Source organism: Anser brachyrhynchus, assembly GCF_964034855.1.
Source record: "Anser brachyrhynchus genome assembly, chromosome: 28".
Lineage (NCBI taxonomy): Eukaryota > Metazoa > Chordata > Aves > Anseriformes > Anatidae > Anser > Anser brachyrhynchus.
Genome location: NC_137721.1, coordinates 441771 through 469411, shown reverse-complemented (window position 1 = coordinate 469411; position 27641 = coordinate 441771). Strand labels below are relative to the sequence as shown.

Genomic DNA, 27641 nt, shown 5'->3' with positions numbered 1-27641 from the left:
GGGCGACACCGAGGGGACGAGGGGCTGGGTCCTCCCCCCCCACCCCGCTGCCGGGGCCGTCCCCGCCGTGACGGGGCCGTGGCTCACCCGGCTCGGGGCTCGGTGCCGGAGCGGCGCTGGCTCCCCAGCCGGTGACTCCCGCATTCCTCGGAGCCCCGCTCGCGCAGGAAGGGTGGGGAGACTGCTCCACCCCGGCTGGCCCCTGCCGGTGGTCACGGTCCCCTCGGCGTGGTGGCTTGGAAACCCTTGGGGCTGAGCCTGGCCTAGAACAAGGCCGTGACTCCTTGGCCGAGGCAGTGACCGGGAGTGACACGGCCAAAGGTGGCCACCGGGGATGGCGGCGCGGGCAGGCGAGCCTGGCGCTGAGCACCGTGGGTCCTCTCTGTGCCAAAGCCCCGTGGAAACGTGGAGCTCGGTAGCTGGGTCTCGGGGCTGCCCTGCTGTCCCCAAAGGGTCTCACAGCCCCGTGGGGCCCGGCTCTGTCCCTATCCGGGGACATGGCTGCTGGAGGAGACGGGGAAGGGAGAACAAGAGGCCACGGCCCTTTCCTGCTCCCTCTTTACCCAGCCCAGGTGCTGGTAAGGGATGGCACTGGTGTCCCGTGCCATCTCCCTGCCCTGGGCAGTCTCGCCTGTGCCAGCTCTCCTTATTTTTTTCAGCTGCTCGGACAATTAATCAGAGCCACTCCTATGGGATCCCAGCCCTCTGAAGCTGCCAGTCCCTGTCCAAATGTTTTTGTTATTTTTTTTTTTAAATGTTTGCATCATGCTCCGGTCTCCTTGCTTTGTCCCTGCAGAAGGCCACTGCCACAGGGCCTCGCGGTGACACCTCGGTGAGGCAGTGGCACTTCCAGGGCGGATGCAGCAGCGGTGACCGTGACGGCCCCGCACCCACGGGCAGCCAGGGCTGGGCTGCGTGCGGAGAAGCAGGTGCACGGCCAACGGGGACCCACCTGAGCCCCCCAGGAAGAGCCCAGGGGCTGGGGACGCTCCTGTCCCCTCCACGGACATGGGCCAAACTCCGGCATCCCCCAGCAGGGGTGGGGAGATGGGCAAGGGGCGATCTCTGTCCTGGTGGGGGGGCGGGGGGTCAGATCAGACAAGGGGCATTTGAACCACCCCAGCCCCTGGCCCGCACGTGCGAAGCAAGAGAAGGACGGACGACGCTGGCTGCTCCATAAACACCTTTTTGTAGAAACCTCTGCCTAAGCAAAGCCCAACTCCCCGGCTGCCGGCGGAGCAGCACCCTGTGGGTGCTCCTCGTGGGGCTGAGCCTGCCCGGGCGCTGCGCCTGCCCTGTTCAAGGCCCGCCGCTCCACCTGGGCGCAGTACTTCTCGGGGATGCCGGCGGCTCTGCGGAGGAAAGAAATCCTCAGGCACCCCGTGCCACGCCAGGACCACGGCCTTGGAGCAGGGCCCGTCTGAAGGGGATGGAGAGGAACCCGCGGGGTGGTGGCTCAGGGGGTCGGGACACGGTGGGAAGTCGGGACGGGACCTGGGGACGTGTAGGGAAGTGGGGAGTAAGCAGGCGCTGATGGAGCAGCACCTGAGCTCCTGCAGCTTCTTCTCCTTGAGCTGGGTGATGCGCTGGCTGCGCCGCCGGGCCTCCTCCTGCAGCCGCTGGCACTCCTCGAAGGCGGCCGCCCGCTCCCGCACCCGCCGCTGCCGCCACTCCTGCATCTGGCGCCGGACGTCGCCGGCGTGGGCGCGCTGCAGGGCCGCCCTCCGCTCTGCCTCCGCCTTCTCCTTCTCCATTTGCTCCTGCTGGGCCCTGCGGGTGAAAAGCCCCCTTCCTTGCGTGCTCTGATCACCCGCGTGGGCTCAGCCGGCGCGAGCCACGGGCTTTTTGTCACCGGGAGCCCTCACCGCCGTCCCCGTGCCACCGCGCCGCCCGCCCCTCGTCCCCTGCCACCGCCTGCCGTCACCACCTGAGGATCCGCTCGAACTCGTCGCGGTCCTGCTGCACCTGCACGGCCATGCGGTGCTCCCGCGCGGCGATCTGCTCCAGGCGGCTCCGCTTCAGCTGCTCCTCCAGCTCGGCCTTCCGCCGCGCCGCCTCCTTCTCCTTGCGCCGCCACTCCCGCTCGGCGGCCTCCTGGCTGCGCTTGGCCCTCAGCGCGTCCTGCCCAGGGGACGGCGGTGACAGCGGGGGACCGCAGAGGCTTGGGAGGACTCGGCCGTGGTTCTGCCGCTTGCCCCGCGCTGCAGAGCCCTGCTCCTTGCTCCAGGAGCGGCGGCGGCCCTGCAGATCCCCCACCTCCAGCGCCCACCCCGCTGCGGTGGTGCTGAGGAAGGGAGGCAGCGTGGCGGCACGCCCCGCGGCGGCTCACCCGCTCTGCCTGGTGGTCCAGGGCCCTCTCTTGCATGGCCCTCAAGCGTGCCATCTCCTTCTCCTTCTCCCGACGGATCCTCTCCTGCTCAGCTTCAAACTCGGCCTCCCGCTCCTACATGGGACACAAGTAGGGGGCAGCTCCTGCGGTGCCCCTGCCGAGCCCGCGCCCGTGCCGCCGCGCTCCGTCCCACTACCATTTTCTGCCTCTGGTACTCGAGTATCTTCTCGTCTGCCATCCTCTCCTGCCGCAGCTGCTCCTCCTTGCACCTCCGGTTCTCGTCGTTGATGCGTTTAATCTCCGCCTGGATTTTCCTCTGTTGCTCCTGTCTCCGCTCCAAGTCCTGCAAACGGGGCCGAGGGGCTGAAGGGTGGTGGGACAAGAGCCTCCCCTCAGGGGAAGGAGGGCTCGGTGGCTCGGGGTCACTTCTGAGGATGTTTCAGCCTCCCCAAGAGACCAGGGCCTTAATTCTGCCGCCTGTTGTCTCCCCACCCCGGGTCTGACCCACCCGGTATCGACACCCTTCCAACGAGGTGCGAGATCTCCCTCCAGCCCCCCCCGTGCCCCCCAGCAGCGTTCTGCCCGCCGCACCTTCAGGTCCTCCAGCTTCAGCTGCTCCAGGTGCTGCAGCATCTCCCGCATCTCCTGGTCCCGCTGCTCGGCTCGCAGCGCCCGCTCCTCCGCGTTCTTCTCCATCTGCTTCACCAGCTCCTGCCTCCCCCTGCAAGGAGAAGCACCCGGGGGTCCCCCCGGCTCAGCCCCACGCCCTGGAGCAGAGGCACCGGCGAGGACGGCGGGCGGGGAGCCTGGGGGTGTTGAGCCGCGGTGTGGGGCCAGCGGTTAGCACAGAAACACCGAGTTGTAGGGGTTGGAAGGGACCTCCAGAGACCATCGGGTCCAACCCCCTGCCAAAGCAGGTTCCCTACAGCAGGCTGCCCAGGCAGGCGTCCAGACGGGCCTTGAATATCTCCAGAGAAGGAGCCCCCACAGCCTCCCCGGGCAGCCTGTCCCAGGGCTCCGTCACCCTCACCGCAAAGAAGTTGGTGCGGAACCTCCTGGGCTCCATTTTGTGGCCATCGCCCCTTGTCCCGTCCCCACAGAGCACTGAGAAGAGGTTGGCCAAACCCCTCTGCCTCCCACACCTCCGGTATTTATACACATTAATCAAATCATTTCTCTCAGTCTTCTCCAGGCTGACCAGACCCAGGTCTCTCAGCCTCTCCTCCTAGGGGAGATGCTCCAGGCCCCGTATCATCTTTGTGGCCCCCCACTGGCCTCCTTCCAGGAGACCCCTGTCCTTTTTGTGCCGGGGAGCCCAGAACTGGATGCATCACTCCAGGTGAGGAGCTCCCGGCGCCTGCACGAGGGCAGCAGGACGGGGGGGCCTCCCCACTCGCCTGATCAGCTCCTGCTTCCTCCGGCGCTCCAGCTCCTCCTGCATCTCGTTGGCCTTCTGCCTCTCCACCTCCATCATCTCGGCCAGGCGCTTCTCCTCCTCCTCCAGCTCCTTCGCCACCAGCTGCTTCTCCAGGATCTGCGCGTCGCGCACCATGTGGCACTTGGCCCCGAGGATCAGCTGCGGGGACAACAGGTCTGCCTGGGACGGACGGGCAGACAGCCGGACAGGCGGCCGCGGAGGTGGAAGAGGGAAGGAGGCGGCGTCACGCAGAGCAGGGCACAGGGCTCATCCTCAGCCGGGCCACGGGGCGGCTGAGGGTCTGGGGGCGCCCCCTTCACCTCTCCCCTGCTGGGCGTCAGCGGTGCTGGGGGAGGACGGGCACCTCGCTGAACTCCTTGATCTCGTCCTCCTGCTCCGTGCGCATCCTGCTCGCCCGCTGCAGCAGGTGCTGGGCCCGCTCCTTCGCCTCCTCCTCCAGGTCGCTCAGCTTGCCCTTCTGCCGCTGCAGCGCGGCCCGCTGCTTCGCCGCTGCCTTGCGCTCGCCCACCGCCTCCTGCGGGGACAGAGGGGCAAGCTGAGAGCGTCCCACGCCTCTCTGGAGGGGGACGCCCCGGTCCCATCTCACCGGGGGGGACAGAAACGCAGCGCGGAGGCTTCGTCGCAGCCCCCAGGGTGTGGGGAGCTGGGGGATGCGACCGGGCTGGGATTGCTTCCCCAGCCAGGGACCAGGCAAAGCTGGGGACCTCACGCAGCCCCTCCTGGGCTGGGGGGGGGTCGAGGAGAGCTGAGGTTTGCAGCTGTGCTGCCCCCCCCCGTGCGCCAGCATGTGGGTGGCACAGGGATGAGGGCGGTGGTCCCTGAGCGGCTCTGGCTCGGTGCATCCCTCCCCGCCCGCAGCCCTGCCTGCAAGATGAGAAATGCCTACGAGGACGGCTTCCTTCTCCGCTCTGAGGGCCGCCAGCTTGGCCTCGCGCTCCTCCTTGCTCAGGACTCGGGATGCTTCTGTGAGCCGCTGGAAATCCTCCCGGCCGATGATGAGGGATGCTGCTGGGTTCTCCACGGGGACGCTGGTGGAGAAGGGCACCGAAAAGGGCTGTCGCTGGCACCGAGCATCCTTCAGCCCCTCTGTGCCCTCCTGGCCTGGCAGTGGGACCTGCTCGGGCCGTGTGGGGGCAGGAGTCACCCCAGAGCAATGCAGGAAGCACTCGAGCTGTGGCTTCCCCCGTGGACCCGATTCTCCCGGTCAGGGGGGGGAAAGAGAGGAACAGAAAGTGCAGTGAAAGCTGCAGCAGGCGGCGGTGCACGGGGAACAGGATGTGCGGCAGGGCAGGGGCCGCCCGGGAAAACACCCAAACCTCCAGCACGTGCCCGGCCAGTCCCCACCAAGCAACGCCAGAAATATTTCAGGCCAACCCGACCGGCTGCCGTGTGGGGAAAGTGTCACCGCTGCCCCGACCCCTTTTCCAGTGGGCCGTCCTGCTCATCCCTGACCGTCGCGGGTCCCAAGCGCTGGCTCGAAGCCTCTGCTTTGGGGAGCAGCAGCTGCCTTTTGGCTCTGTTTGGTGACACTCGGCAGAGCCTGGGCTTGGCTCCTCTGCCCCAGGAATTTGCCCGGCACGAGAGGAGGAAACGCCGGAGCCGGGTCCCCTCCCAGCGCTGGCAGGTGCCCCTCCAGCTGCGGAGCGGCCTCACGCAGCGAGCCACGAACCCTGCCCGTGACTCACGCTGTGGCTTAGAGGAAATCGCCGAAGCTCCGGGTGCCCCCATTTCCCCATGTGTAAAAATGTGGATAATAACACGGGGCTGCTTTCCACGCGAGTTGTAAGGAGTTAATTACGCCGCGCATTACTCAGGTACCATGGTGACGCGTGCGGTGTGGGAGCGTGCATTAACCAAATGCAGGGAGCACTTTGAAGATGCTCAGGACTAAGAATTTAGTCATTATTATTATGTGTCACCTTTCATCCACCCAGGTGAATATGAACAGATACCTGCATAATAATCGCTCGAGAGCTGCATCACAACATCGGATTCCAGGACGCTTGAAAGAATGGGTAATGGCCACAACGGCCCTAATAAATGTAATGACACAGTGACCACCGCTTGAGCTGTCTCACTGTTTGGGTGACCGACCTGAGATGTCTAGGGCCTGATTTTCAGGAATTAAACTGGCACAAAGAGTTTCCTACAGCTCCGGCTGGAGCTGCGGCCGTGCCACACATCTGGAAAGTGGCCCTCGGCTTCGTCAGGTCAGCCATAAAAGAAGCCAAGCGTGTAAAATTGGGCACCAGCCCCGAAAGCCCAAGCCGGTGCCTCTGCACCATGGCAATCTCCATAAAACCCAAGCCCAAACCGTCTGTGGGGCTGCTGTCACGTTTTATAGGGTGTAAGAGCATTACGCGGTGGTTGAAAACAGGAAGCAAAGGCGAGCCGTGGAGCCAGCTCCAACTGCAGGGAAAATTTCGGAAGGTCAAAATTAGGCTAAATTAGATTTGGCTGGGATAATGGCACTATTCTCGTCCGTGTGCTGCAGGCTTTTAACAAGGTGCAGTAATTAAGGCTGGGGTTCTTACAGTTCAGCCTCGCTTATAAAACATCCCTGCGGAGAAACGCACGGCTCCGTGCCGCGCACAGCCAGAGGGTGACACCGCCTCCGTCACGGGGATTTTGGGCACGGGGGGGAGCGTTTGGTGGGTGCAGGGGGCGGGTGTCTCACCAGGGGCAACCCAGCCGACTTACACGAGGTCGCGGACGAAGTCCTTGGTGATGAGGCGGATGGTCTCGGGCTTGTGCTCGCCAGCGGACGCCGTTTTCGGGGCGCTCTGCACATCCCGGAGGATGACGATGGGGGTGCCGGGGCGCGACTGCCGCAGGCTCTGCGGGGAAGGACGGCGTTCCCTGTGGCCTGCCTGCCACCAGCCCCTGCCCGTCTCTGTCCCCAGCTCCGGGGCACGTCCCAGCCCGGAGGTAGCGGGGACGCACGTCGGGGAGCGCCCCCGATGCTCCCTGACAAAGCCCAGCCCCAGCACCGAGAGTTTGGGCAAGGGAGAGGCTTTTGTGCCTCGGTAGCCCCAGCTCTGGGAGCCCAGCGAGGGCATGGGGAGAGGTGAAAACGCGCGGGATGGTTGAGGTTGGAAGGCAGCGCGGGGGCCACCTGGTCCCACCGCTGCCCAGCACCGCGTCTGGATGGCTCTTGGAGAGCGCCCAGGAGGAGCTTCCGCAGCCGCTGGGTACCGGTGCCAGGGCTCCATCACCCACCGGCCCCAGTGCTGCCCGCCGCCCAAGCAGAGCCTCCTGGGCTCTGGGTTTTGCCCAGGGCCTCGTGTCCTGCTGCTGGGCACCGCTGGCAGGAGCCCGATGTCCTCCGCGCCGCCCGGCAGGGACCAGTGGACACGGGTGGGAGCCCCCCGAGCCTCCTCTCCTCCCGGCCAAGCAGCCTCTGCTCCAGGGCAGTTCAGGTAGCTCAGGGCACGGCCCCGCTCCGCTGTCCTGCCAAGCGCCGCAGGTGATGGCAGGAGCAGGAGGAGCAGAAATGCCCCCACACCGAGCCAAACTCGCAGGAGGGTCCCAGAGGGGCCAGCTCAAGGTCTGACTCCGCAGCGTGAACGAAGCCGGTGCCGGCCCCTGGCCACAAACCAGTTCTCCCAGCTCAGCTGGAGTGGCACAGGTCCCTTTGCTCGAGCTGACAGTGCCACCTAGTGAAGCGTCACCCACCTCTGGGGTGCCTCGGGGACCCCGCCCCACACTTGCCTGAGCACGGGTGGGTGTAAAAGCGCCCCCGGAGCCGGGCGCACGAAGCCCCTCTCCCCACGCGTCACCTCTGGCTGGGGAGGGACGCGGCTGCCCGCGGCACGCGTGGGTCTCCGTGACCTTAAACCCCCCCCACGGGGGCTGGACCCCAATTTTCGGCGCAGGAGATGCCTCCTGGAGCGACGCAGCGGGATGTGCCCGGGGAGGAGATGGGTGCAAGGTGCAGCGTCCTGAAGCCAGACCCGCTCCCAAGAGCACAACCACGGGCGCAGGCTCCGCGGCCAAATCCTCGCCCGGGCGGCAGCACCGCAGTGGCTGCAGGAACCGCAGGAGTGAGCCCGAGGTGCGCACAGACCGGGGGTGCCTCCGTGCTGCTGTTTTACCCCCTGGGCTTTGAAAGCCCGAGAGCCCGCTGCAACAAACCCCCTCTGGGTGCTGAGCAGGTTCCCGGGATCTCGCCGCCGCCGTTTGTAAAACACCAAAATTTCCATTTTACGGCTCCCATTACCCCGAGTCGAGCGGGGGCACCCCCCGGGTGGGCTCAGCCCCGTTCCGGCCCCAGGGCCGGCGGCGCCCCGGCTGCGTGCGCTCGGGTTCCCAACGGCATTAATCAGCCTCCTGTCGGGGAGCTGTTGAATTACGGGGTTCGGCCCCGAAACGCCCGTGCCAACAACGATAACGGCGTCAATCACCGCCGCCGGCCCTTTTGGCCTCGAGGCCGGGAGAACTCCTCGGGCGAGGCCGGGGTTGGGCTCAGGGAACCCACGCCGTGAGCCTTGCATTTTTATACCACCGCCCCATTTTTATATCGCCGCCCCGCAGGCTCGGAGGCAACGGGCCGTAAAGCCGCCCCGGGGCCGTGGCGCTGGCAGCGTGCTCCCGTCCTGCCCCACGCCAGATCCCCCACGTCACGGCCCATTTCCTTCCTCTCCTCCGAAAAGCCCCAGGGTTTTGGCACGCCGCCGCTCGGCTCCGGAGATAAGAGCGGGGCCGGGAAGGAGCACGGGGCAGAAGGCGTGGGCGCCATAAACCCCAGCCGATAAACAACGGGGAGGGCGAAGGACACCCCGAAAGGCGCCCCCGCCCCCCCCTCGGTGCAGCTGGGGGGGCGTTTTGCTCCACGGTGGGGAAAGGGCCCCTGCTCGGCCGTGTCCCCAGCCCGGGGGTGGTGTCCCCAAACCAGGGGGTTTGTGCCCCCAGCCCCAGGATTTGTGTCCCCAGGGGCTTTGTGTCCCCAAACCGGGGTTTGTGCCCCCAGCCCCAGGATTTGTGTCCCCAGGGGCTTTGTGCCCCCAAATTGGGGTTTGTGCCCCCAGCCCCAAGTTGTGCCCCCAGCCCAGGGTTGCGTCCCCAAACCAGGAGCTGTGTCCCCAGCGTTTTGTCCCCAGCCCTGGGGCTGTGTCCCCAAACTAAGGGTTGTGTCCCCAAACCAGGGTTTGTGTCCCCAGGGGCTTTGTGTCCCCAGCCCCAAGCCGTTCCCCCCCCTCCCGGGGCCGTGCCCCCCCCCCGCCGTTACCCGGCTCTCCCCGAACAGCGTCTCATCCACCTCGGTGCTCCGGGCCCTCCTCCGGTACCGGCTGCGGGGCTGTGGGGCCAGGAGCAGGGTTACCGGGGGGGGGGGGGGTGGGGGATACCGGGGATGGGGGTACCGGGAGGGGGTTACCGGGGTGGGGGGGTACCGGGGATGGGGGTACCGGGAGGGGGGGGATTACCGGGGGGGGTTGCCGGGGGGGTCCCGGCGCCCTGCCCGCGCTCACCATCCCGCTCCGCTCGGCGGCCGCCGGTCGCCCCGGTAACGGCCCCCCCCCCCCCCCCGTCCCCCCCGCGTTCTCCCGGTAACGCCGCGCGGGCGGGGCCGAAGCCGGGGGGGGCCGCTCTGGGCGGCGGGAGCGGCCTCTACGGTCACGGGGAGGGGGGGGAACTCACACCCACGCGCGTTCGTGGGTCGCCGTGTCCCCGCGTGTCCCCTGCTCGCGTGTCCCCTGCGCGCCCACGCGTCCCCAGCTGTGTCCCCCGGCCGCGTGTCCCCCTCCCTGCGTGTCCCCCTGCCCACGCGTGTCCCCTCCCCGCATGCCCCCCCCGCACAGCGTGCCCCACACCCCGTGCCCCCTCCGTCCCCCTCCAGCCACGCGCGCCCCGACCCCCCCCTCCCCGCCCCGCGCCCACGCGGCCCCGCCGCGCCAGGATGACGTCAGCGGCGCCCGCCCCGCCCCTCCGGCGGGCGGAGGCCCCGCCCCCCGCCCATGGCCCCGCCCCTCCACGTGGGTTGGCACCGCCACGTGCCCGCTGCTGCGGCGAGGCTGGGGGGGCGCCGGCCACTGGGCTGGGGTCCCCTCTGCTGCGCCCCCCCCCCCCGGGTTGGGGTCCCCCCCCCCGCTGTCCCCCCCAGGCCGGGGTCCCCTCCACCACCCCCTGGGGTCAGGGTCCCCCCCCTGCTACTTTCTGGGCTGGGGTCCCCTCTGCTGTGCCCCCCCTCCCCCCCGGCTCAAGGTCCCCTCTGACCCCCTCCACATTGGGGACCGCTCTGCTGCCCCCCACCCCTAGGGGCACACACCAGGGGGAGCCCAGCCCCCCCCCATGTCTCCCCCCCCCCCACGGGGTCCACCTCCAGCCCCCTGGGGTCTCCCCTCCCCGTCAGTCTTGGCCCCATGCCCCCTCCCATCCCCGCCCTCCCCCCACCCCAAAAGACCCCCCCCCCAGGCCCCCACCACGCTGACCCCAGCTGGAAACAAGAGGGGGGCCATTTATTGGAGCGAGCTGGGGGGGGGCTCTCCCCAGCACGGCCCCCAAGGCACAGCGGTGGGAGGCAGGGGGCCGGCGCGGCCGCCCCCCCCCCTACCCCCCCGGAGCAAAATAATAATTATAAAAAACCGAAACTTTGGTCCTGGAAATACTGGCAGGCGGGCGAGCCGCGGCCCCGGGCGGGGGGCACGGCCCCAGTAGCCGGTTGGTCCACGGGGAGGGGGCGAGGCGGGTTGGGGACCCCCCCCGGCGCCGGGAGGCCCTTGGGGGGCAGCGGTGGCGGGGCTTGGGGGGGGGGGGGGGGATGCGGCGGGGTTGGGGGGGGGGCTCAGAGGATCTGGCGGGGCATGCCGTAGCCCGTCATGCCCGCCTGCGAGGCGCCCCGGTTGGTGCCCATCTGCAGCCCGATGACGTTCTGGCCCTCCTTCAGCTTGTCCTCGGAGAAGACGCGCCGGTTCTCCTGGGATTTCCTGCGGGCACCGCGGGTGTCACGGCCCCCTGGGTGCCCAAACCCCCCCAGTACCCCCTCTCCGCACCCCCCCCGCCCCCCCCCCAACAAACCCCTCTACCTACTTGGGGAACCAGTTGGGGTCTCCCACGAAGAGCCCGTCGCCCTTGGCCACCGCCAGGCTGCCCAGGTTCATCAGGGTCCTCTGCACGCACGCCATGTTCTTCCCTGCCGGGTGCCACCGCGGGGTTGTCACCGGCCCCTTGGGGACAGCGGGGTGTCCCCCCCGGCCCCCCCCACCCCCACCCCCCGGCCCCTCACCTTCCCACAGGTCAACGGTCTGGAAGATGTCGGTGGCGGCGATGCCGTAGCGCTCAGCCGCCTGCAGGAACTGCGAGATCTGCTCCATCTGCTTGAAGGCCATGGTGGACGCCTGGATCTTGGCCACCGGCCCCTGGCCCCGCGGGTACAGGCTGTTGATGAGCCGGCACAGCACCTGGCGGCGGGGACACGCGGGGGGGGGTCAGGGGAGGTGACACCGCTCCCCCCCCCCCTGCCCCCAGTACCCGGTCACCCCTCCCCGGGACTCACGGTGCCGTCCTTGAGCCACTGCTGGAAGCCGTCGCGGCCGGGTGCGGGCTGCGGGACGTCGCCGCCGCACTGCCCCACCATCCAGCGCACCAGCACCTGCTCCAGCTCGGGGTCGTACTGCCGGTCGATTTTCTGCTGCACCTCCCGGCTCAGCCCGTACGACGGTCCCCGGTTCGCCATGCCGACGGCTGGGGGGTCTGCAGACACCGGGAACCCCGTCAGCCCCGGTCCCCCTGTGCCCGCAGCGCTGCAGCCCCCTGGGGACGCAGGGTGACACGGGGACCTCCCAGCGGCGTGGCAGCGCTCGAGCTGGCCGCAGGGGCCGCATCCTGCCCGGCCAGGCTCGCTGGATGTCCGGCACGCAGCCTTATCGCCCGTGCCAGGCGCTGCCTGGGTGCTGCCCTGCCCTCCCCGCTTCCTTCCCGGTTCCCTGCTGGGGCTGGGGTGCACGGTCCATGCGCCTTGGGGTCTCCCCCGGTGCCCCCCACGGCAGCCGAAGGGAAGCCCCGTGGTGCTGCCGCGCCGTGCCCACCCGAGGGCCCCCCCGGCTGCCTGAGCATCCTCATCCCAGCGGCTTGGCCCCGCCGAGGCGTGGACTTGGCAGGAGCTCGCTGCCGGTCGAAGCTTGTTTGCGAAGCTTGCCCCGTTTGTATGGGACGGGTGCCAGATCCGGGACCGGCCCGGGAGCCCCACGCCACCCCGGGAACGGCGCCCATCGCCTCAGCCTGACGCCGTGCCCAGCTCCCGTCCCGCAGGGCTCGGGCTCCGGCTCCACGGGGCGTGGGCGATGGCCTCATCCTGCCCCCCCCCCCCCCCCCGCCCCGGGGGCTGCGTCCCCACCCCGGCAGAGCAACCGGAGCCCGGTGGTCCCCCACGGGTGGGTGCCGGTGACAGCATCTCCGCGCCCGGTGCCACCCACGTGGGGCGGTTGTGCAAGGCGCCGCGCGGAGCAGCGCCGCGCGGTCGGGGTGCTCCCCACCCCGGGGTGCTCCCGACGCCCTCCGCCCACGTGATGGGCACGCGGGGCCACGCGTCGCCCCCTGCACCCGCTCCTGCTCTGGGGGCGAGGGCACCCGCTGCTCCCCCAGGGTGGGCCCAGCCCGGACCCCGTCACACGCGTGTCCTCAGCTTCGGCGCTCGCGTCCCCAAGGGGTGAAACCGCCCTGGCTCAGCAGGATGAAAAGTTAAAAAAAAAAATCAAAAAAACAACCCAAAACGCGGGGCAGCAGCCGGGGTTCGGTGCGAAACCTCGGCACCGCGACCACCCCGAGACCACCGATGAGTGCCGGGGCGCCCCGACGCCACCAGGGAACCCCAAAGGCACCGGGGCGCCCCAGAGCCACCCGCGGCCAAGCGGGCTCCCCGTGGCCGTCGGGGCGTGGGGCTGGGGCGCAGCCAGCGCCGGCGGGGGGGTTAAAGTCGCTTCCCCGGGGCCTGGGAGCGCCCGGCCGGGGGCCAAGCGGGTTGGGAAACAAAAGAGGAGCTGAAATTGGTGCAGACAGCGCTGATTTCCCGACACAGCTGGGGCTTGCCCAGGCGGGAGGGGAGGGAGGGCCGGACCCAGCCCAGCTGCGGCGCGGGCGCCCTGGGGACCCCGCGGGGGCTGCGCCCGGCCTTGGGGACCCCCTTGGCACCCCGGGGGGTGGCGGGGAGGGGACCGTGCCCAAAGCCCCTTGGGACGCGGCAACCCTGGGGACCCTCCGGCCGCCGTGGGGGCCACAGGAGGGCGGGGGTCCCGGGGGGGGTGCGGCTGCCCCGGTGACCCCAGAGACCCCCCCCAGGGCCAGCGCGGAGGGGACTTTGCCCAGCCCAGAGGGGACAAGGCCACCCTGGGGACTCCAGGGGACCATCGGGGCCGACGGGGAGGGGACTGCCAGGCAGCACGCGGCCACCCTGGGGACCCCCGAGGGCAGCGGGGAGGGGACCGGCCCCCGGGCACGGCCACCCTGGGGTCCCCCGAGACCCCCCCCCCGCCCCCCGGGGCCAGCAGGGAGGGGACCCTCAGCTGGGACACGGCCACCCCGGGGACCCCGCGGCCAGCAGGGAGGGAGGGGACACGGCACGGGACGGGGCCACCCGGGGGGACCCCACGGGCGCGGCGCGGGGGGCACCGGGGCGGGGACCGGGAGCACCGGGGAGGGGACGGGGGCTCAGCCCCGGTTCGGCGGCCACAGCCCCGGCACGGCCCCGGTCCCCCCCCCCCTCCCCGACCCCCCCGGGGCGGCGGGGCCGGAAGCCGCACCCGGGTCCCGTTTCCCGGGCGCGGCCGCGAGTCCCGGCGGCTCCCCCGGGGCGCGGCGCCCGGAGCCGTTACCGCGGGCGGGGCGGGGCAGCCCCGGGGGCACCGGGACGGGGCGGCCCCGGCCATTTTGGGACAGCGCAACGGAGCCGGTGCCGGTCCCGGTGCCGGTCTCCATCCCCATCTCTTCTTATCCCCGGCCCCACCTGCCGCCCGGTGCCCGCGGGCGCCGCCCGCCGCCCGGTGCCCGGTGCCCCTACCTGCGGCGCCGATCCCGCGGTCCCGGTGCGGCAGTGGCGGATGCCGCCGCCCGCGCCCTTTTCACGGCTGATGTCAGCGCGGCCGGGGGCGGCCCGGGACCGCCCGCTCCCGGGGCGGGTCCGCAGGGCCGGGAACGGGGCAGCGCCGCCACCGCGCCCCGGGCAGCGCCGCCCCGCCCCGGGGGCACCGGCACCGGCACCGGGACCGGCACCGGGGTGGCCACGGGGTGGCCGTGGTGGGGACGGGGGGGCTGTAATGGGGACGGGGGGGGTGTAATAGGGAGAGGGGGGCTGCGGTGGGGACAGGGGGACCGCGGTGGCAGGGACACGGGGGTCGTGGTGGTGGCGGACACGGGGGCTGCGGCGTGGACACGGGGGCTGCGGTGGGGACACGGGGGCTGTGGTGGGGACAGGGTGGCCGCAGTGGTAAGGGGACGGGAGAGCTACGGTGGCAGGGGACACGGGGGCTGTGGTGGCCGTGGTGGGGACAGGGTGGCCATGGGGTGGCCGTGGTGGGGACAGAGTGGCCGTGGTGGGGACAGGGTGGCCGTGGGGTGGCCGTGGTGGGGACAGAGTGGCCGTGGTGGGGACAGGGTGGCCGTGGGGTGGCCGTGGTGGGGACAGTGTGGCTGTGGTGGCAGAGGATACGGAGCTTGTGGTGGGGAGACGGTGGCCGTGGTAAGTTGTGACATGGCTGCGGTGGGGACAGGGTGGCCGTGGCCGTGGTGGGGACATGGTGGCCGTGGTGGGGACATGGTGGCCGTGGTGGGGACAGGGTGGCCATGTTTGGGACGAGGTGGCCACGATGGCAGAGGGCCACGCTTGCAGTCAGGGCACAAGCCGACCGCCGTGGCAGAGGGGACCGTGGTGGCGGCCACGGTGGTGACAGAGGCTGGCCGTGGTGGCAGGGGGACAGCCCTGGGGGGCTGCAGCCCCCGCAGGGACACGGCGGCCCCGGGCCCCGCGGTGGCCCAGGCGGGGCGGGGAGGGACGATGGCGCCTGCCCCCGTCCCGTCTCCTTGGAAGCTCAACCCAAACAACAAACAAACCTCGGCGCGACGCCACCGCCTGCCTCCGGAACGGGTGGCAGGGCCACCGCCGCCGCGTCCCCGCGTCCCCACCCCCCCCCCCCAGCACCCAAAACCCAGCCTGGGCTCAGCCCCCCCCCCCCAACCGAGGTGCCGCCATCCTTGGTACCCCCATGGCGAGGACGCTGTCATGGTGGGGACCTGCCCCACCGTGTCCCCCTCCCCGCGCTGGCCACAGCCCTTGCTGCACCCATGGGTGCCACATGGCCGGGTTCCCCCCTTGTCACCCCCCCAGTCATGGGTGGCCCCTGGGGATTCCCGGTGGGGGTTCCCGTGCCGAGGGGACGGCTGTGGTGACACGGGCATGTGGCAGGGGGACACTGGGGTGAGGGGACAAGGGCAGGAGGTGGCACATGGTGACCCAGGGGACAAGGGTGACACGGCGGGGGGGTGGGGACAAGGGGGGGGTGATGTGGGGGTGCAAGAATGGAGGCAGGGTTGGGGTGACAGTGTGGGGGTGACAGCGGCAGGACCCTGGGGGTGACACAGTGGCGCAGGACCCATGGAGGGGGAGGACAAAGGTGACAGAGGAGTGACACAGAGAGCAGGAGGGGGGTGATGCAGGGGGGGACAAATCCCATGGCGGGGGGACAAGTCCCATGGGAGGGGCCAGGCCTGGGGTGACATGGGGGGGGCACAGAGAACGGGACAGGGGTGACGCAGGGGCAGGATGCTGGAGGGACAGGGGTGGGGTGGCAGGGGGGGAACACGGGGTGACGTGGGGACAGGACCTGGGGGCAGCGTGGGGGGGGCGGGGGACCTGGAACAGAAGCCCCGGGGGGGGGGGGGCAGGACCCCCGGGGTGACATGGGGTGACACGGGGCAGGACCCCGGGTGCACACTGGGGGGCAGGGGGACAGCCCCTGGGGGACAAGGCTGGGGACGAGGCAGGGGACACGGGGTGACACGGGGGGGGGCGGGGGGGGGCACGGGAGACAGGCAGGGGCGAGGTGGGGACGCCGCGGGGGCGTGCAGGGGTGACACCGCAGTGACACCGGGGTGACACCGCAGTGACACCGGGGTGACCCGGGGTGACCCGGGGGTGACCCGCGGTGACCGGGGGGTCACAGCCCGGGGCGCCCCCCGCAGCCCCCCCCCCCCCCCAGCGCCGGGGGGGTGACGTAGCTCCCCCGGCCCCGCCCCCCGATGACGCGCTCCCACGACATGGCCATATAAGGGAACGCGGCGCGCAGGCCCCGCCCACGCCCCGCCGAGGCCCCGCCCCCCGCCCTGCCCGGTTTGCGGGGGGGGGGGGGGGGGCGCTGCGGGGGGGGGGGGGGAGCATCCGGAGCACCGGGAGCGGGACGGGGGCAGCGGGAGCGGGGGTGGGGGGGCTACAGGGACCCCCCCCGGGGGGGGGGACAGCGGGACCGGGAGAATGGGGGGGGTAACGGGGATTTGGGGGGGGAGCAATAGGGATGGGGGGGGGTAACTGGGAGGGGGGGGGCACCGGGGATGGGGGGGGGGCACCGGGACTTGGGAGGGATGCTGAAGGGTCTGGGCCGGGGGGGGGGGGGGGGGGCGCAGCACCCCGCTGAGCACAGGGGCTGGGGGCTGCATGGGGTGGGGGGGTCCCCGTGCTGGGGGGGGGCACGGTGGGTGCATGTCCCGGTGCACGAGCCCGCGGGGTGCGCTCACGTCTCTTTATTCCCCCCCCCCCCAACCCCAAACAAGGGGACTTTGGGGCCACCTCGGGGCCACGCGTCCCCTAGAGCAGCGTGGCCAGCTCGCAGCCCTCGCCGCAGCCCCCGCGGCCCCCCAGCCTCTGCCGCCGCCGCTGCTGGGCCCCCTCCCTGCGCCGCCCGCGCTCGGGGGGGCCGCCCGCCGCCGCCAGCGCCTCCGCCGACACCGAGGTCACCGGCGAGGAGCCGCCGCCACCGGGCTCTGCGGGGGAGAGAGGCAGCGTCCGGCCCTCGAGCGACACCCCCCAGGGGTACCCGGGGTCCCCCCCCAGCCCTACCGGGGTCACCGCGGTGCCTCGAGGCCCCCCCATCCCCGGAACGCGGTGGTGGCCGGGGCTGATTCCCCGTGGGTGGGGGGCACGCGAACACGGGGGGGCCGCACTCACGCTGCTGCCGCCGCTCGAGGTCCCGGAGGGCGATGGTGGAGAGGGGCCGGGGGGGGGCTCCGGCGCGGTACAGCTGCAGGGCGGCCAGGAGGTCGGAGGCCAGCGCCACCTCGGCGTCCCACTCGTAGCTCTCGTCCACCGAGGTGTCCCTCCTGCGGGGACAAATGTCGGGGGGGGGGTCCCATCGCCAACCCCCCCCCCCCCCCCAATGCCACGCCTCGACACCCCGCTGTCACCCCCCAGTGCCCCTCCGAGCGCATCCTCACCTCTTTCCAGCACTGCTCGGGGCCGGCTCCGTGCTCACCTTGCCCTCCCGCCAGCTGCCCCCGTCCCCCGGGGGGGTACCGGGGCCGGGCCCCCCCAGGGACGGTGCCAGGGAGGGGGGGCGCAGGAAGGATGCGCTGCCCCGGCCGCTGCTCTGGCTGGTCAAGCTGCCCCGCGGCAACTTCTCCGGGGGGGCCACGTCCCCGGCTTCAGTCCTGCTGCAGGGGGGGCCACGGTGGGGCAGCTCCGGGGGGGCCGGCCAGGTGGGGGGGCCGGGCAGAGAGGCCTTGGCGGGGCCCAGCGGCAGCTTGGGGGGCTGGAGGAGGGTGGCGGCGGGGGGGGCCGCGGCCTTGGCACATGGGTCCGTGCAGTCCGGCCCCCCCCCGGCGTGCTGGGGGGGAGCGGGGGGCTGCGGCGGTTCCTCGGGGGGGGGCCAGTCGCCGTCCACGCACATCTCCTTAAAGAAGGGCAGGCTCAGGTACTGCAGGATGCCGCTCTGGGCTGGGGGGGCCGCAGAAGGCTGGGGGCTGGCGGTGGCGGCCGGGGGGGAGTCCGGGGGGGGGCCCTGGAGGGGCAGCGAGTCCCAGCGGGCGCTGGGGGGGCCGGGGCTGTAAGGCAGAGTGGCGGCGGAGGCCACGGGGCTGACGTCGACGATGCACAGGGCGGCCGCTTCGGCCACGGGGCTGCTGCTGCCGTAGCCGAAATAGCGGCCCCGGCGGCGGCCGGCCGGTGCTGGGGGGTCCCCGGGGGGCCGGGGCCGTAACACCACCCCCTGGCGCCAAACGGGCTCCTTCTCCTCCTCCGGCTGGGGTCCCCGGTGTGTGGGGGTGTCCTGGTGCGGGGGGGCGAAGCCGCTCTCCGTCTCGGCGGTCTCCACCACGAAGCGGCCGTCGGGGCCGCGGCGGATGCGCTCCAGGGGGACGTGCTCTCCGACGTGGCTCTCGTAGACGGCGTAGCCGGATCCGGCCCCCGCGATGCTGAGCCCCAGGCTGGTGCCGGCTTTTTCGCCCCACAGCAGCGCCCGGCGCAGGCTGGGGCAGGGGGACGGCTGCAGCTTCAGCTTGGCCGCGCCGGCCGGGCTACCAGCGCCGTGAGAAGGGCTGGAAGGAAACGGGGAACGGCTGCGGGATCCCTGTGCCGGCTCCTTTGGACGCCCCCCGTAATTGGGGGGGCTCACGTCGGGCATCCCCCGGGTGGTGCCGTGCCCTGCGGGACTCGGCAGCCCTGCTCCGGCTGCTCCCTGCTTGCTTTCTTTGGACACGAGCCCACGGAGGGGAAAGCAGAGCACCCACGGGTGCCCCGAGCCCGGCCCCGCTCCCGGTCCCTGCCCCAAGCCAGCGGATGGATGATGATGGTGGGGGTGGGGGGTGGGGGGCGCAGCGAGGTGCGGGGGGAGCGTGGCGTGGCGCGACTTACTGCGGAGCAGGGGGCTTCTGGCTGGGGGAGAAGACGAGCGGTGGATCTGGAAGGTCATGAGAACACACGGGGATCACACGGCGAGCAACGCATGGCGATGAGGAGGAGACGAGAGGGGAGGAGACGGCGGCACCCCCGCGCCCCCCCCCCCCCCCAGGAGCCCCCAGCCCTGCCTGGCCCCGTCCCCTGCCCGCCGCCGCGGCTCGAGCCCCCCCGGGAGGCGCAGGAGGCGGCCGGCTCCTACCTTGCCTTCGCTTCTGGATGCGCGCGGCGCGCCGGCGGTTCATGATGCAGGCGGCCACGGTGCTGAAGATGACGGCCACGCTGAGGAAGCAGATCCCGCCGATGACCCCGGCCAGCACCGGCTGCGGGAGCAGCTCGGGGAGCTGGGTGCGGGAGGGGTACACCTCCATGCCTGCGCCGGACGGGAGACGGAGCTGGGGCACCCGCTCAGCACCCCAGAGCAGCCTCCGGCACCCTGACAGCGGGCGACGGCAAAGCCTCAGGGGCCGCAGAGGGACCTGCCCCCCGGGGTGCTGGCAGCGGGGACGCTGGGCAGGGCTGCCCTGCTACCCAAAACCGAAGGCACGCGAGAGGCGTGCGCGGGGACGAGCGCTCCCGCGGTGCTTGCTTTGCAGGATGCAGCCCCCGCTCTAGTTTTGGGGCTGGAGCCCCGAGAAGGGGATTTTGTTTGGGGGCAAACGCCTCCCTCCCTTGGTTTCTGCCCCTACCTGCCGTGGAGACGTTCACCGTGTTGCTGGGGTCGCTGATGTAGCTGCCAGCGAAGGCCACCAGGCGGAACTCATAGAAGGCGTCCTGGGGGAGCACAGCGCCGTCAGCCTCACCCCCTCCTTGCTGCGGAGCGCCCAGCGAGACCCCCCACCCCCCTTCCACCCCCCGGCCACGCACGACCTCACCTTGATGAGCCCCGGCACCAGCACCTGGCTCTCCGTGCCGGGGATGGAGCGCTCCAGCACCTCCCAGCCGCCCTTGTCCTGCCGCAGCTCCAGGGCGTAGCCGCTCAGCGCCACCGAGAGCTGGGCCGGGGGCTCCCAGCGCAGCAGGACCCCGCGCGACGTCTCGTTGGCGGTCAGGGCCTGCGGCGGGGACAGGAAGACGTGCACGGTCATGGCCGGCGGCTCCGGAGGCACTGTGGTCACTGGGAAGCCTGGGGAGAAAGGGGACGCTGGTAGGGGTGGCCGGGGAGGGATGGAAACCGGAGCTTCCCGCGTGCTTGGGGGGGGGGGGTTTCGGGGGGCTACGAGGCACCGTGCTCTTACCCCTGGGCACGGAGGTGACGATCTGGCTGAAGGGGCCGCTGCCCAGCTTGTTCTGGGCCAGGACGCTGAACTGGTAGCTCGTGTCCGGCTGCAGGTTCTCCACCAAGAGGTGCTGAGCCCCCGCCGGCACCGAGAGCGACACCCAGTCGTGGTGGGCGCGGGGCGGGTGCTTCGCCCTGCGGGGACGGGGGAGCCGTCAGCCCCCGGCCGAGGGATGCGGAAGGGGTGGGGGCCACCCGGTGCCACCCCCCCGGGGCCGGGGGGGACTCACAGCGGCGTGTACCAGACGCTGAACCTCTGAAAGTAGCCCCCGTCAAAGCCCGGCTCCCAGGAGATGTTGGCTGCCAGCAGCAGCGGCAGCACGGAGACGTTGGTGACGGCGTGGGGACTGGTCCCTGGCGCCGGAGGAGGAGAGAAGCCGCATGGGACCGGGGCAGCTCGGATAACCGAAGCCCAGGAGCATTTCCACGCCTTACCCCCGCCCCCCCTGCCCCAGTCTCCGGGGCGCAGCACCCGCGAGCGCCGCCCGCCCGACTCACCCAGCACATGGACGGAGGTGGCGGTGCTGACGCTGGCCACCGGGTTGGTGGCCGTGCACTCCCAGCGCCCGTGCTGCTCCTTGACCAGGGGGCGGAAGACGAGGCTGCCGTTCCCGTCCACCTGGGCGCCGCCCTGCCCTGCGCTGCCCACCTGCGGGGCAGGGACACGCCGATGGTGGGGACGTCCCCGTCCCCGTCCCCATCCCCTGTCCCCGTCCCCATCCCATCCGCAGCGACCCCACGCCCCCGGACCCTCGCAGGACCTCGATCCATCCCCCCGGGGCCGGTTTGGAAACAGAAGGGCAGGATTTTACCCTCGTTTCCTACGGAACCGAAGGCAAAACAAGCAAAACTCCCCTCCGGCGGGACCCCGGGCTTCCTGCGGGGACAAGGACCCCGGGGACTACCCCCGCGATGATGTCCCGGGAGGACAAAAGCCACGTTGCCCCCCCCCAGGTGGGCTTTCCCCAGCGTGCTCCGTACCTTCCCCCAGGTGATGGTGGGTGGGGGGTCCCCGTGGGCCGAGCAGGGGATGACCAGCTCCCGGCCCACCTCCTGGAAGTATTCCTCCTTGGGGCGCACGGTGAAGGCGGGGGGGTCCTGGAAGAGCCACGCACGGTGCTGGGGACGGTGGCGGGGACACGGCACGCCGGAGCGGCAGCGGTGTCCCGTCGTCCCCCCCCCCGTCTGCCCCCACCTTGAGCAGGACTCGGGTGGGCCGGGAGGCGCCGGCGGTGCCGTAGCTGTTGTAGGGGGTGCACGTGTACACCCCCAGCGCGTCGTCGTTCCCCGTGGCGATGACGATGGAGCCGTCGGGTCGCGCCGACCAGCCGGGGAGCTGGCGGGAAGGGCGCGGGGGTGAGGTCGGGGGGGCTGCGGGGTGCAGGCTGGGGGGGGGGGGCGCGGGCGGCCGTACCTTGCCCAGCTCCAGCGGGCGCCCGTCCCGCGTCCAGCTGACAGAGAGCAGCGGGGGGTTGGCCCTGGTGGGGCACCGGATCACGCCCCGCATCCCCTTGGGCAAATGGGTCTCCGGGAGCATGGTGGTCACCTGTGCCGGATCTGCGGGGACACGTCGGGTGCTGGGAGGGTGCTGGGGACCCCGCGGAGGCCGATGGGGCACCCCCGGGCTCTTACACAGCACCGTGACGAAGGCCGAGGCCGAAGGCGGCTTCCAGAGCCCGTTGCTGGCGACGCAGGTGTATTTGCCGGCGTCGTCCGGGGTGGCTCGCTGCAGCAGGAGGCTCCCGTCCACCAGGATGCGGACCCGGGCCTGGAGGTGGCTGCGAGGGGAGGAGAGGGTGGGAGTGAGGGCGCAGCAGGCACCCGGGACGGGCGAAGCTCTCCGGCACGCACCGTGCCCCAACGCACCCGTACTCGGGCTGGGTGGGGATTCAGCAAGGTCCCCGCGCCTCCGTCCGCGAGAGGCAGCCGCCAGGAGCCTGCGGCCACCCCGGTGCCACCCCCAGCACCACGTCCCCGCCGTACCTGAGGTGGAAGACGTTGCTGCTGCCCTGGAACCAGGTGTAGGTGAGGTTCCCCGGGTACGCCTCGGCCTGGCACGCCAGAAAGGCATCTTGAGAGATGTTAACGGTGACGTTCTGCGGCGGCACCACGATGACGGGCGGCCCTGCAGCGTGGGGGCGCAGGGGACAGTGAGGGCCTGGGGACAAAGCCACAAAACCCCGTGACGCCGCCAGGGCTCGGCGAGCCGCCCCGCTCCTACCCTGCACGAGCACGCGGGTGGTGTGAGTGATGGTGCCCTCCTTGCTGGAAGCGTGGCACGTGTAGGTGCCCGCGCTGGCGCGCTCCACCACGGCGATGCTCAGCGTCCCGTTCCTCACCTGCAACGTCACCGGTGGCCACCGAGGCTCTGGGGACCGTGGCGCCGTGGCCAGGGCTCGCTCTCCAGCCGCGTGGAGCCGCGTCGCTGTGCCCCCCCGAGACTCGCCCCCCGCCCCCAGTCCCACGGGGGACACCGGCGCCTCGCCGTGCTCACCTGCACCGCGTCCCCGCTCTGCACGGCCAGGTCGCTCCGCTTCCAGATGACGATGGGCTGGGGGTTGCCGACGGCCGTGCAGGTGAGGCTCAGCGCCTCCCGGTCCCGCACCTCCACGAAGGCTGGGGGGGTCTCCAGGAAGGTGGGGGGTGCTGCGAAGGCAAACGCAGACCCTCGGTCCTGGGAACGAGCGGATCCAGCCCCAGCCCCGCGAGCTGCAGTGACGGAGGGATCTGGAGCAGGGAGGTGCTGCTCCTCCGGCACCGGGGGAACGACGAAATCCTCCCCCCGTCCTCATTTCGCAAAGCCAAGCGGAGCGGGTGCGGGCACGGGGCGCACCACGACCGCTCCCCCACCCCAAATCCAGCGCTCAGACCGGGCTCGGCACCCCGAGAGCAGCACAGGGCAGAGCAGGCGGCAGCCTGGGCTCGCGCCGGCCCCAGCGCCCGCAGCCCCCGTCGGTACCGTTGACGGTGAGGTGGATCCAGGTGCCGTTCTGGAAGTCGGCGTCGGCGCTGGGCCGGTCGAGGAAGAGCACGCGGCACTCGTACCAGCCTTGGTCCTCGGCGCGCAGCAGGTCGATGCGCAGCGAGGCGCCTTCCTCGATCCGCACGCGACCTGCCGAGCCAGGAACGTTTGCCGCGGGCGGCTCGGCGACGTCCCCGTCCCCAGGGCCACCACCTCCGCAGAGCACCCGCCCATGCAGGGACCTCCCTGTGCCCCGAGCACGGTTCCCTGCTCCCCCAGCGCCCTCGAGCTGCCACCAAAACCCCTCCCCGGTGCTTTTTGGCACCCGCAACCTCGGCTCGGATCTCCCCCGGAGCCCCGCCTCGGGAACCCTGCTAAGCCCCGGCCACGCCGGGCACCCCTGCACCTTCCTGCTCCCGGCGGTGCTGAGGGGTCTGGATGAGCCCCTTGCCTGCTCTGGGGGCACCGGGGGGGCTGCCCGATGGCGGGGTGCTCGCCCCGAGCCGGCCCCTCTGATGAGGAGGAGGAGGAGGAGGAGGATAAGGACCTCAAGCAAGAGCGAGCGCAGCCCCCTAATCCCCCGGGCTATTATCAGAGCCATAATCGGCTCAGGCATGCAGCGGGCAATAGGCTCAGCACCACTGGGGTGCACTCAGCACCGCGGCACCCCCGGACCCCGCCGCACCCCTGGCTCAGCCCTGTGTGTGCCGTCACCCGAGGCGGCCCCTTGGGACCGTGCTGCGGGGCAGGGCCACGGTGGTGACGAGCACCCAGAGGTGCCCAGGAGCAGCAGGGGATTTCCACAAAGAGGGTTTTCCTGGAAAACCCTCATCAGCTTCAGCCGGAGCTCGGTGTCCCCAGAGGTCCCCACTGTCCCTGAAGGTCCCCACGTGGGTGCTGCACCCGGCCAGACGAGCCCAGCGAGGAGGAGGAGGAGGAGGAAGAGGAGGAGGAGCGGCAGGACCCGGCAGGCTGGTCGGGCAGGGCGGTTTGGGGACGGGATCTGTGCAGAGACGCGTTGCGCGGACGCAGCACACCGACACGTGCTCCCCGAGTTTCTTCCAGCCCCCACCCCCAAATCTGCTTCTCCCCGCGGCTGGGGGCCGATGGACGCAGCCGGGTGCCTTCGGCCTCATCCAGCGCCCGCAGCACCAAGCGGCAGAGCGAGCGAACCTCGAGCACGAGCTGGGACGCGGGAGCAGCGAGAGGGACGGGAGCCCTGGGCCCAGCAGGCTGCCGAACAAAGGTCCCTTTGGCAGGGCTCCGAGAGCCCTGGGGACGCCCCCAGCCTCCCCCTAATCCCCCCCGCGCCGGCCCCAACCCCTCCTCCTCCTCGCCCAGCGCCCGGCCGATAACAAAACCCAAGGAAAACAACAAAACCGCCGCTGCCCTCCCGCCCGGCATCCCCCAGCGCCTGGCAACCGCCATTCAAAGGGACACAAAGGGGACGGCGGTGGCTGGGGACCACCAGCACCGGTTTACGGCAGCGGGGGCAGTGGGGACGGCGGGGGGAGAAACGGCCCCGTCGCCCCCAAGGGACACGAGCGGCTTTCACGGGCACAGCCCAGCCTCGTCCCCGAGGTGCCCCAAAGCGCCTGGGTGACACAGGTGGCGGCGCAGGGGCTTGCTGGGTGACACCTGAGCCGCTTCACCCGCTCCGAGCTCTCGGCTGCGAGGCTGAGCCTGGAGGCCCCTCGCCTGACCCCGGGTCCCCCCCCGGGAGGATCGAGGGCCAGCTGCCAGGGTGACAACCAGCAGCCCCCCTCCGTGGGGTCCCTGTCGCCCCCATCCGCACCACCAAGCCTGGGCGCAGCGCCCTGGGGTGCCAGTGGCGCCGTCGGGGGCGCCGCCGAGGGCTGGCGGGGCGCGGGGAGCGCGCAGCAGGATGCGGCCGAGCCCTTTGTGCTGCGAGCCCGCGGGGAAACCTGAGCTCCCGCAGGTAACGGGAGCCGGGGGGCCTCCGGGAGGCAGGTGCCGAGGCTTTGGTGTCACCGCGGGGTTTGGCGGCACCGCCGGTCCCACGAAGCCAGCGCGGAGCCACCAGCGAAGGCGCTGGCAGCGGGGAGCGGCCACGGCTCGCCCCAAAATTGCTCCGGCCCCGTGCCGGCGGCTCCTTCCTCACCCCTACCTGTGTCAAGGCTCCACCTGCAGCACATTTTTTTTGGCAGTTTCGGCCGCGGAGCTCAGATCCCGTCGGACGTGGGACGATCCCGCTCCGCGGTCCTGCCCTCCCGTCGATCCCAGAGGCTTCGGGGCCGGGCCCAGCCCCAAACCCCGACCTCCCCCCTTGGCCCCAGGCACCCCTTGAAGGCGAGGAGCGGCCTCCCACGCCGCGGCCCCGCTTCGCTCCAAATCCCGGCGCCGCCGAGCGGCTTCACCCAAATCCCTTCCCCGAGCGCGGCTCACCCGGGGCGCCCGCCGCCACCCCCCGGGGCCCTCGGCGGGGACGGTGACCCGCGGGGGACGGAGGCCAGCCCCGCGCCTCGCCGCCGCCGCGCTTAATGCGCTCCGACAGCCGCGGCCTCGCGCTGGGGCCCGGCCGAGGGGCGCGGGGCGGCAAATCCGTCCCGAGCAGGGTGCCCGGTCCATACGGTGTTTGGTCCGTCCGGTACCCGGTGTGCCCGGTGCCGCTTACCGAGGTACTCGGGGTCGACGCGCGGCGAGTAGAGGCCGAACTTGATGAAGATGGGGAGGACGAAGCCGACGCGCACCCACTCGATGACGTAGAGCGGCGGCCGGCTCTGGCGGGCGCCCAGCAGGTCGCAGCCCAGCACGGCGCTGTCCCCGACGCGGCCCACCACGGCCCCGCTCGGCCCGCTGCCTGCGCGGGGCACCGGGGACACCGGTGGCACCGGGAGCACCGGTAACACTGGTGGCACCGGGAGCACCGGTGGCACCGCGCCCCGCTCCTCCCGTCCCATTCCGTCCCATCCCGTCCCGCCCCGTCCATCCCGTCCCATCCCATCCCACCCTGTCCGGTCCTGCCCGTCCCGTCCCATCCCGGTCCCGTCCCGTCCCATCCCGGTCTCTCCCGGTCCCGGTCCCGGTCCCGTCTCCCCTTACCCTCGGCCCCGGTGCCGGCGAGCAGGCTGAGGAAGGCCGCGCGTAGCCACCACCGCATAGCCCAGCTCCCCCGGCCCGCGGCTCCCGGTGGCGGCGGGGACAGGCGGGCGGGAGGGTCACCGGGCACCGGCGACCGGTTACCGGCTACCACCGGGGGTCCCCCGGGGGGTCAGGGCCGCAGCTCGGGAGGGCTCGGCCGGGCTGCCCGCGGCGCTCTGGCCCCGGCCGGGGGGCGCTGGGGGCTCCTCATGCCCGCCCCGGACCCCGCGGCTCCGCTCCGCGCCCCGCGCCGCCGCCACCGGGCGGCCGCCGCCAAAGCCACGGCGGTGGGAGGGGCGCGGGCGGGCCCCGCCCCGCAGCGCTGCTGATTGGCTGTTCCCTTGGCAACGGGCGTTCCCGCCGGCGGCCAATAGCGGGGCGGGGAGGGGGAGCCGCGGGGGATGCTGGGAGATGTAGTTCTGGGGGAGTGGGGATGGAGGGGGCATGGAGGAGACACGGGTGTGGGACACGGGTGTGGGACACTGGTGGGTGACATGGGTGTGTGACACTGGTGTGGGACACGGGTGTGGGACACTGGTGTGGGATACTGGTGGGTGACATGGGTGTGTGACACTGGTGTGGGACACGGGTGTGGGACACTGGTGTGGGATACTGGTGGGTGACATGGGTGGGTGACACTGGTGTGTGACACGGGTGTGACACTGGTGTGGGATACTGGTGGGTGACATGGGTGGGTGACACTGGTGTGGGACACTGGTGTGTGACACTGGTGGGTGACATGGGTGTGGGACACTGGTGTGGGACACTGGTGTGACACTGGTGTGGGATACTGGTGTGTGACACTGGTGGGTGACATGGGTGGGTGACACTGGTGTGGGACACGGGTGTGACACTGGTGTGCGATACTGGTGGGTGACATGGGTGTGTGACACTGGTGTGGGACACGGGTGTGACACTGGTGTGGGATACTGGTGGGTGACATGGGTGTGTGACACTGGTGTGGGACACTGGTGTGTGACACTGGTGGGTGACATGGGTGTGGGACACTGGTGTGGGACACTGGTGTGTGACACGGGTGGGTGACATGGGTGTGTGACACTGGTGTGGGACACGGGTGTGACACTGGTGTGGGATACTGGTGGGTGACATGGGTGTGTGACACTGGTGTGGGACACTGGCGGGTGACACTGGCGTGTGACACAGGTGTGGGACACTAGTGCAGGACACAGGTGTGTGACACTGGTATGTGACACAGGTAACGTGCCGTGCCGTGCCGTGCCACACCGCGCACAGCCCCGTGACGGGGAGCCCACACACGTGCCACCCCATGGCACACCCGTGACCGCCACCAACCCCCGGCCGCCCCCCGTGACCGTCCCCACCTCGGGGCTCTCCCCCTGCCCCCTCGCACCCCGGCCGTCACCCCTCTAATCCCATCCTCATCCCGTCCGCGTCCCCTACGGCCACCGGAGCCGTGTCCCCAGCCCGCGGAGCTGAGCCGGAGCTGGGCCGCCCGCCAGCCTGGGGGCTCTGGTGCCGGGGGCACCGGTGCGGGGACAACCCCCGTGTCCCAGCCCCACGGGGCTGCCCGGCCAAGCGTGGCCGTGCCGGGTCCCGCTCGGTGTCACGGCATCCCCTGGTCAGGGATGTTGGTGCTGAGCCCCCGTCCCGACCCCCTCCCCGGGACAGGGGTCCTCCCGT

General features: G+C 71.4%; 3 protein-coding genes across 5 annotated transcripts; all 3 read right to left on the bottom strand.

Moving 5' to 3' along the window:
- Positions 1 to 1068: 1068 nt before the first annotated feature.
- On the bottom strand, positions 1069 to 9516 carry CFAP45 (cilia and flagella associated protein 45). Of its 3 annotated transcripts, none has more exons than XM_080569903.1 (12): positions 9191 to 9516; positions 8995 to 9063; positions 6468 to 6604; positions 4654 to 4795; positions 4111 to 4281; positions 3727 to 3905; positions 2921 to 3050; positions 2526 to 2672; positions 2330 to 2443; positions 1966 to 2121; positions 1546 to 1770; positions 1069 to 1352 (listed from the first exon to the last, which is right to left on the bottom strand). In XM_080569903.1, the coding sequence occupies exons 1-12, from the start codon at positions 9236 to 9238 to the stop codon at positions 1095 to 1097; spliced, it is 1776 nt and encodes a 591-aa protein (XP_080426029.1). In that variant the 5' UTR covers positions 9239 to 9516; the 3' UTR covers positions 1069 to 1094. The 3 variants fall into 3 exon arrangements, with proteins under 3 accessions (XP_080426029.1, XP_080426030.1, XP_080426031.1); XM_080569904.1 differs by having other exon boundaries at positions 9236 to 9516; XM_080569905.1 differs by having other exon boundaries at positions 1085 to 1352; positions 1928 to 2121; positions 9191 to 9514.
- A 685-nt stretch (positions 9517 to 10201) lies between these two features.
- On the bottom strand, positions 10202 to 13897 carry TAGLN2 (transgelin 2). The gene is made up of 5 exons (XM_080570445.1): positions 13759 to 13897; positions 11260 to 11456; positions 10990 to 11164; positions 10794 to 10896; positions 10202 to 10690 (listed from the first exon to the last, which is right to left on the bottom strand). Exons 2-5 carry the CDS (start codon positions 11437 to 11439, stop codon positions 10549 to 10551), a joined length of 600 nt encoding a protein of 199 aa, XP_080426571.1. The 5' UTR covers positions 11440 to 11456; positions 13759 to 13897; the 3' UTR covers positions 10202 to 10548.
- A 2515-nt stretch (positions 13898 to 16412) lies between these two features.
- Positions 16413 to 26287, bottom strand: IGSF9 (immunoglobulin superfamily member 9). Its single transcript, XM_080570422.1, has 20 exons — positions 25941 to 26287; positions 25513 to 25698; positions 22875 to 23027; positions 22410 to 22561; positions 22137 to 22254; positions 21899 to 22040; positions 21548 to 21693; positions 21330 to 21472; positions 21111 to 21251; positions 20897 to 21013; positions 20414 to 20564; positions 20146 to 20269; positions 19875 to 20050; positions 19512 to 19762; positions 19326 to 19410; positions 18839 to 19009; positions 18595 to 18640; positions 17181 to 18278; positions 16915 to 17066; positions 16413 to 16730 (listed from the first exon to the last, which is right to left on the bottom strand). Exons 1-20 carry the CDS (start codon positions 25996 to 25998, stop codon positions 16555 to 16557), a joined length of 3786 nt encoding a protein of 1261 aa, XP_080426548.1. The 5' UTR covers positions 25999 to 26287; the 3' UTR covers positions 16413 to 16554.
- Between the last annotated feature and the right edge of the window lie 1354 nt (positions 26288 to 27641).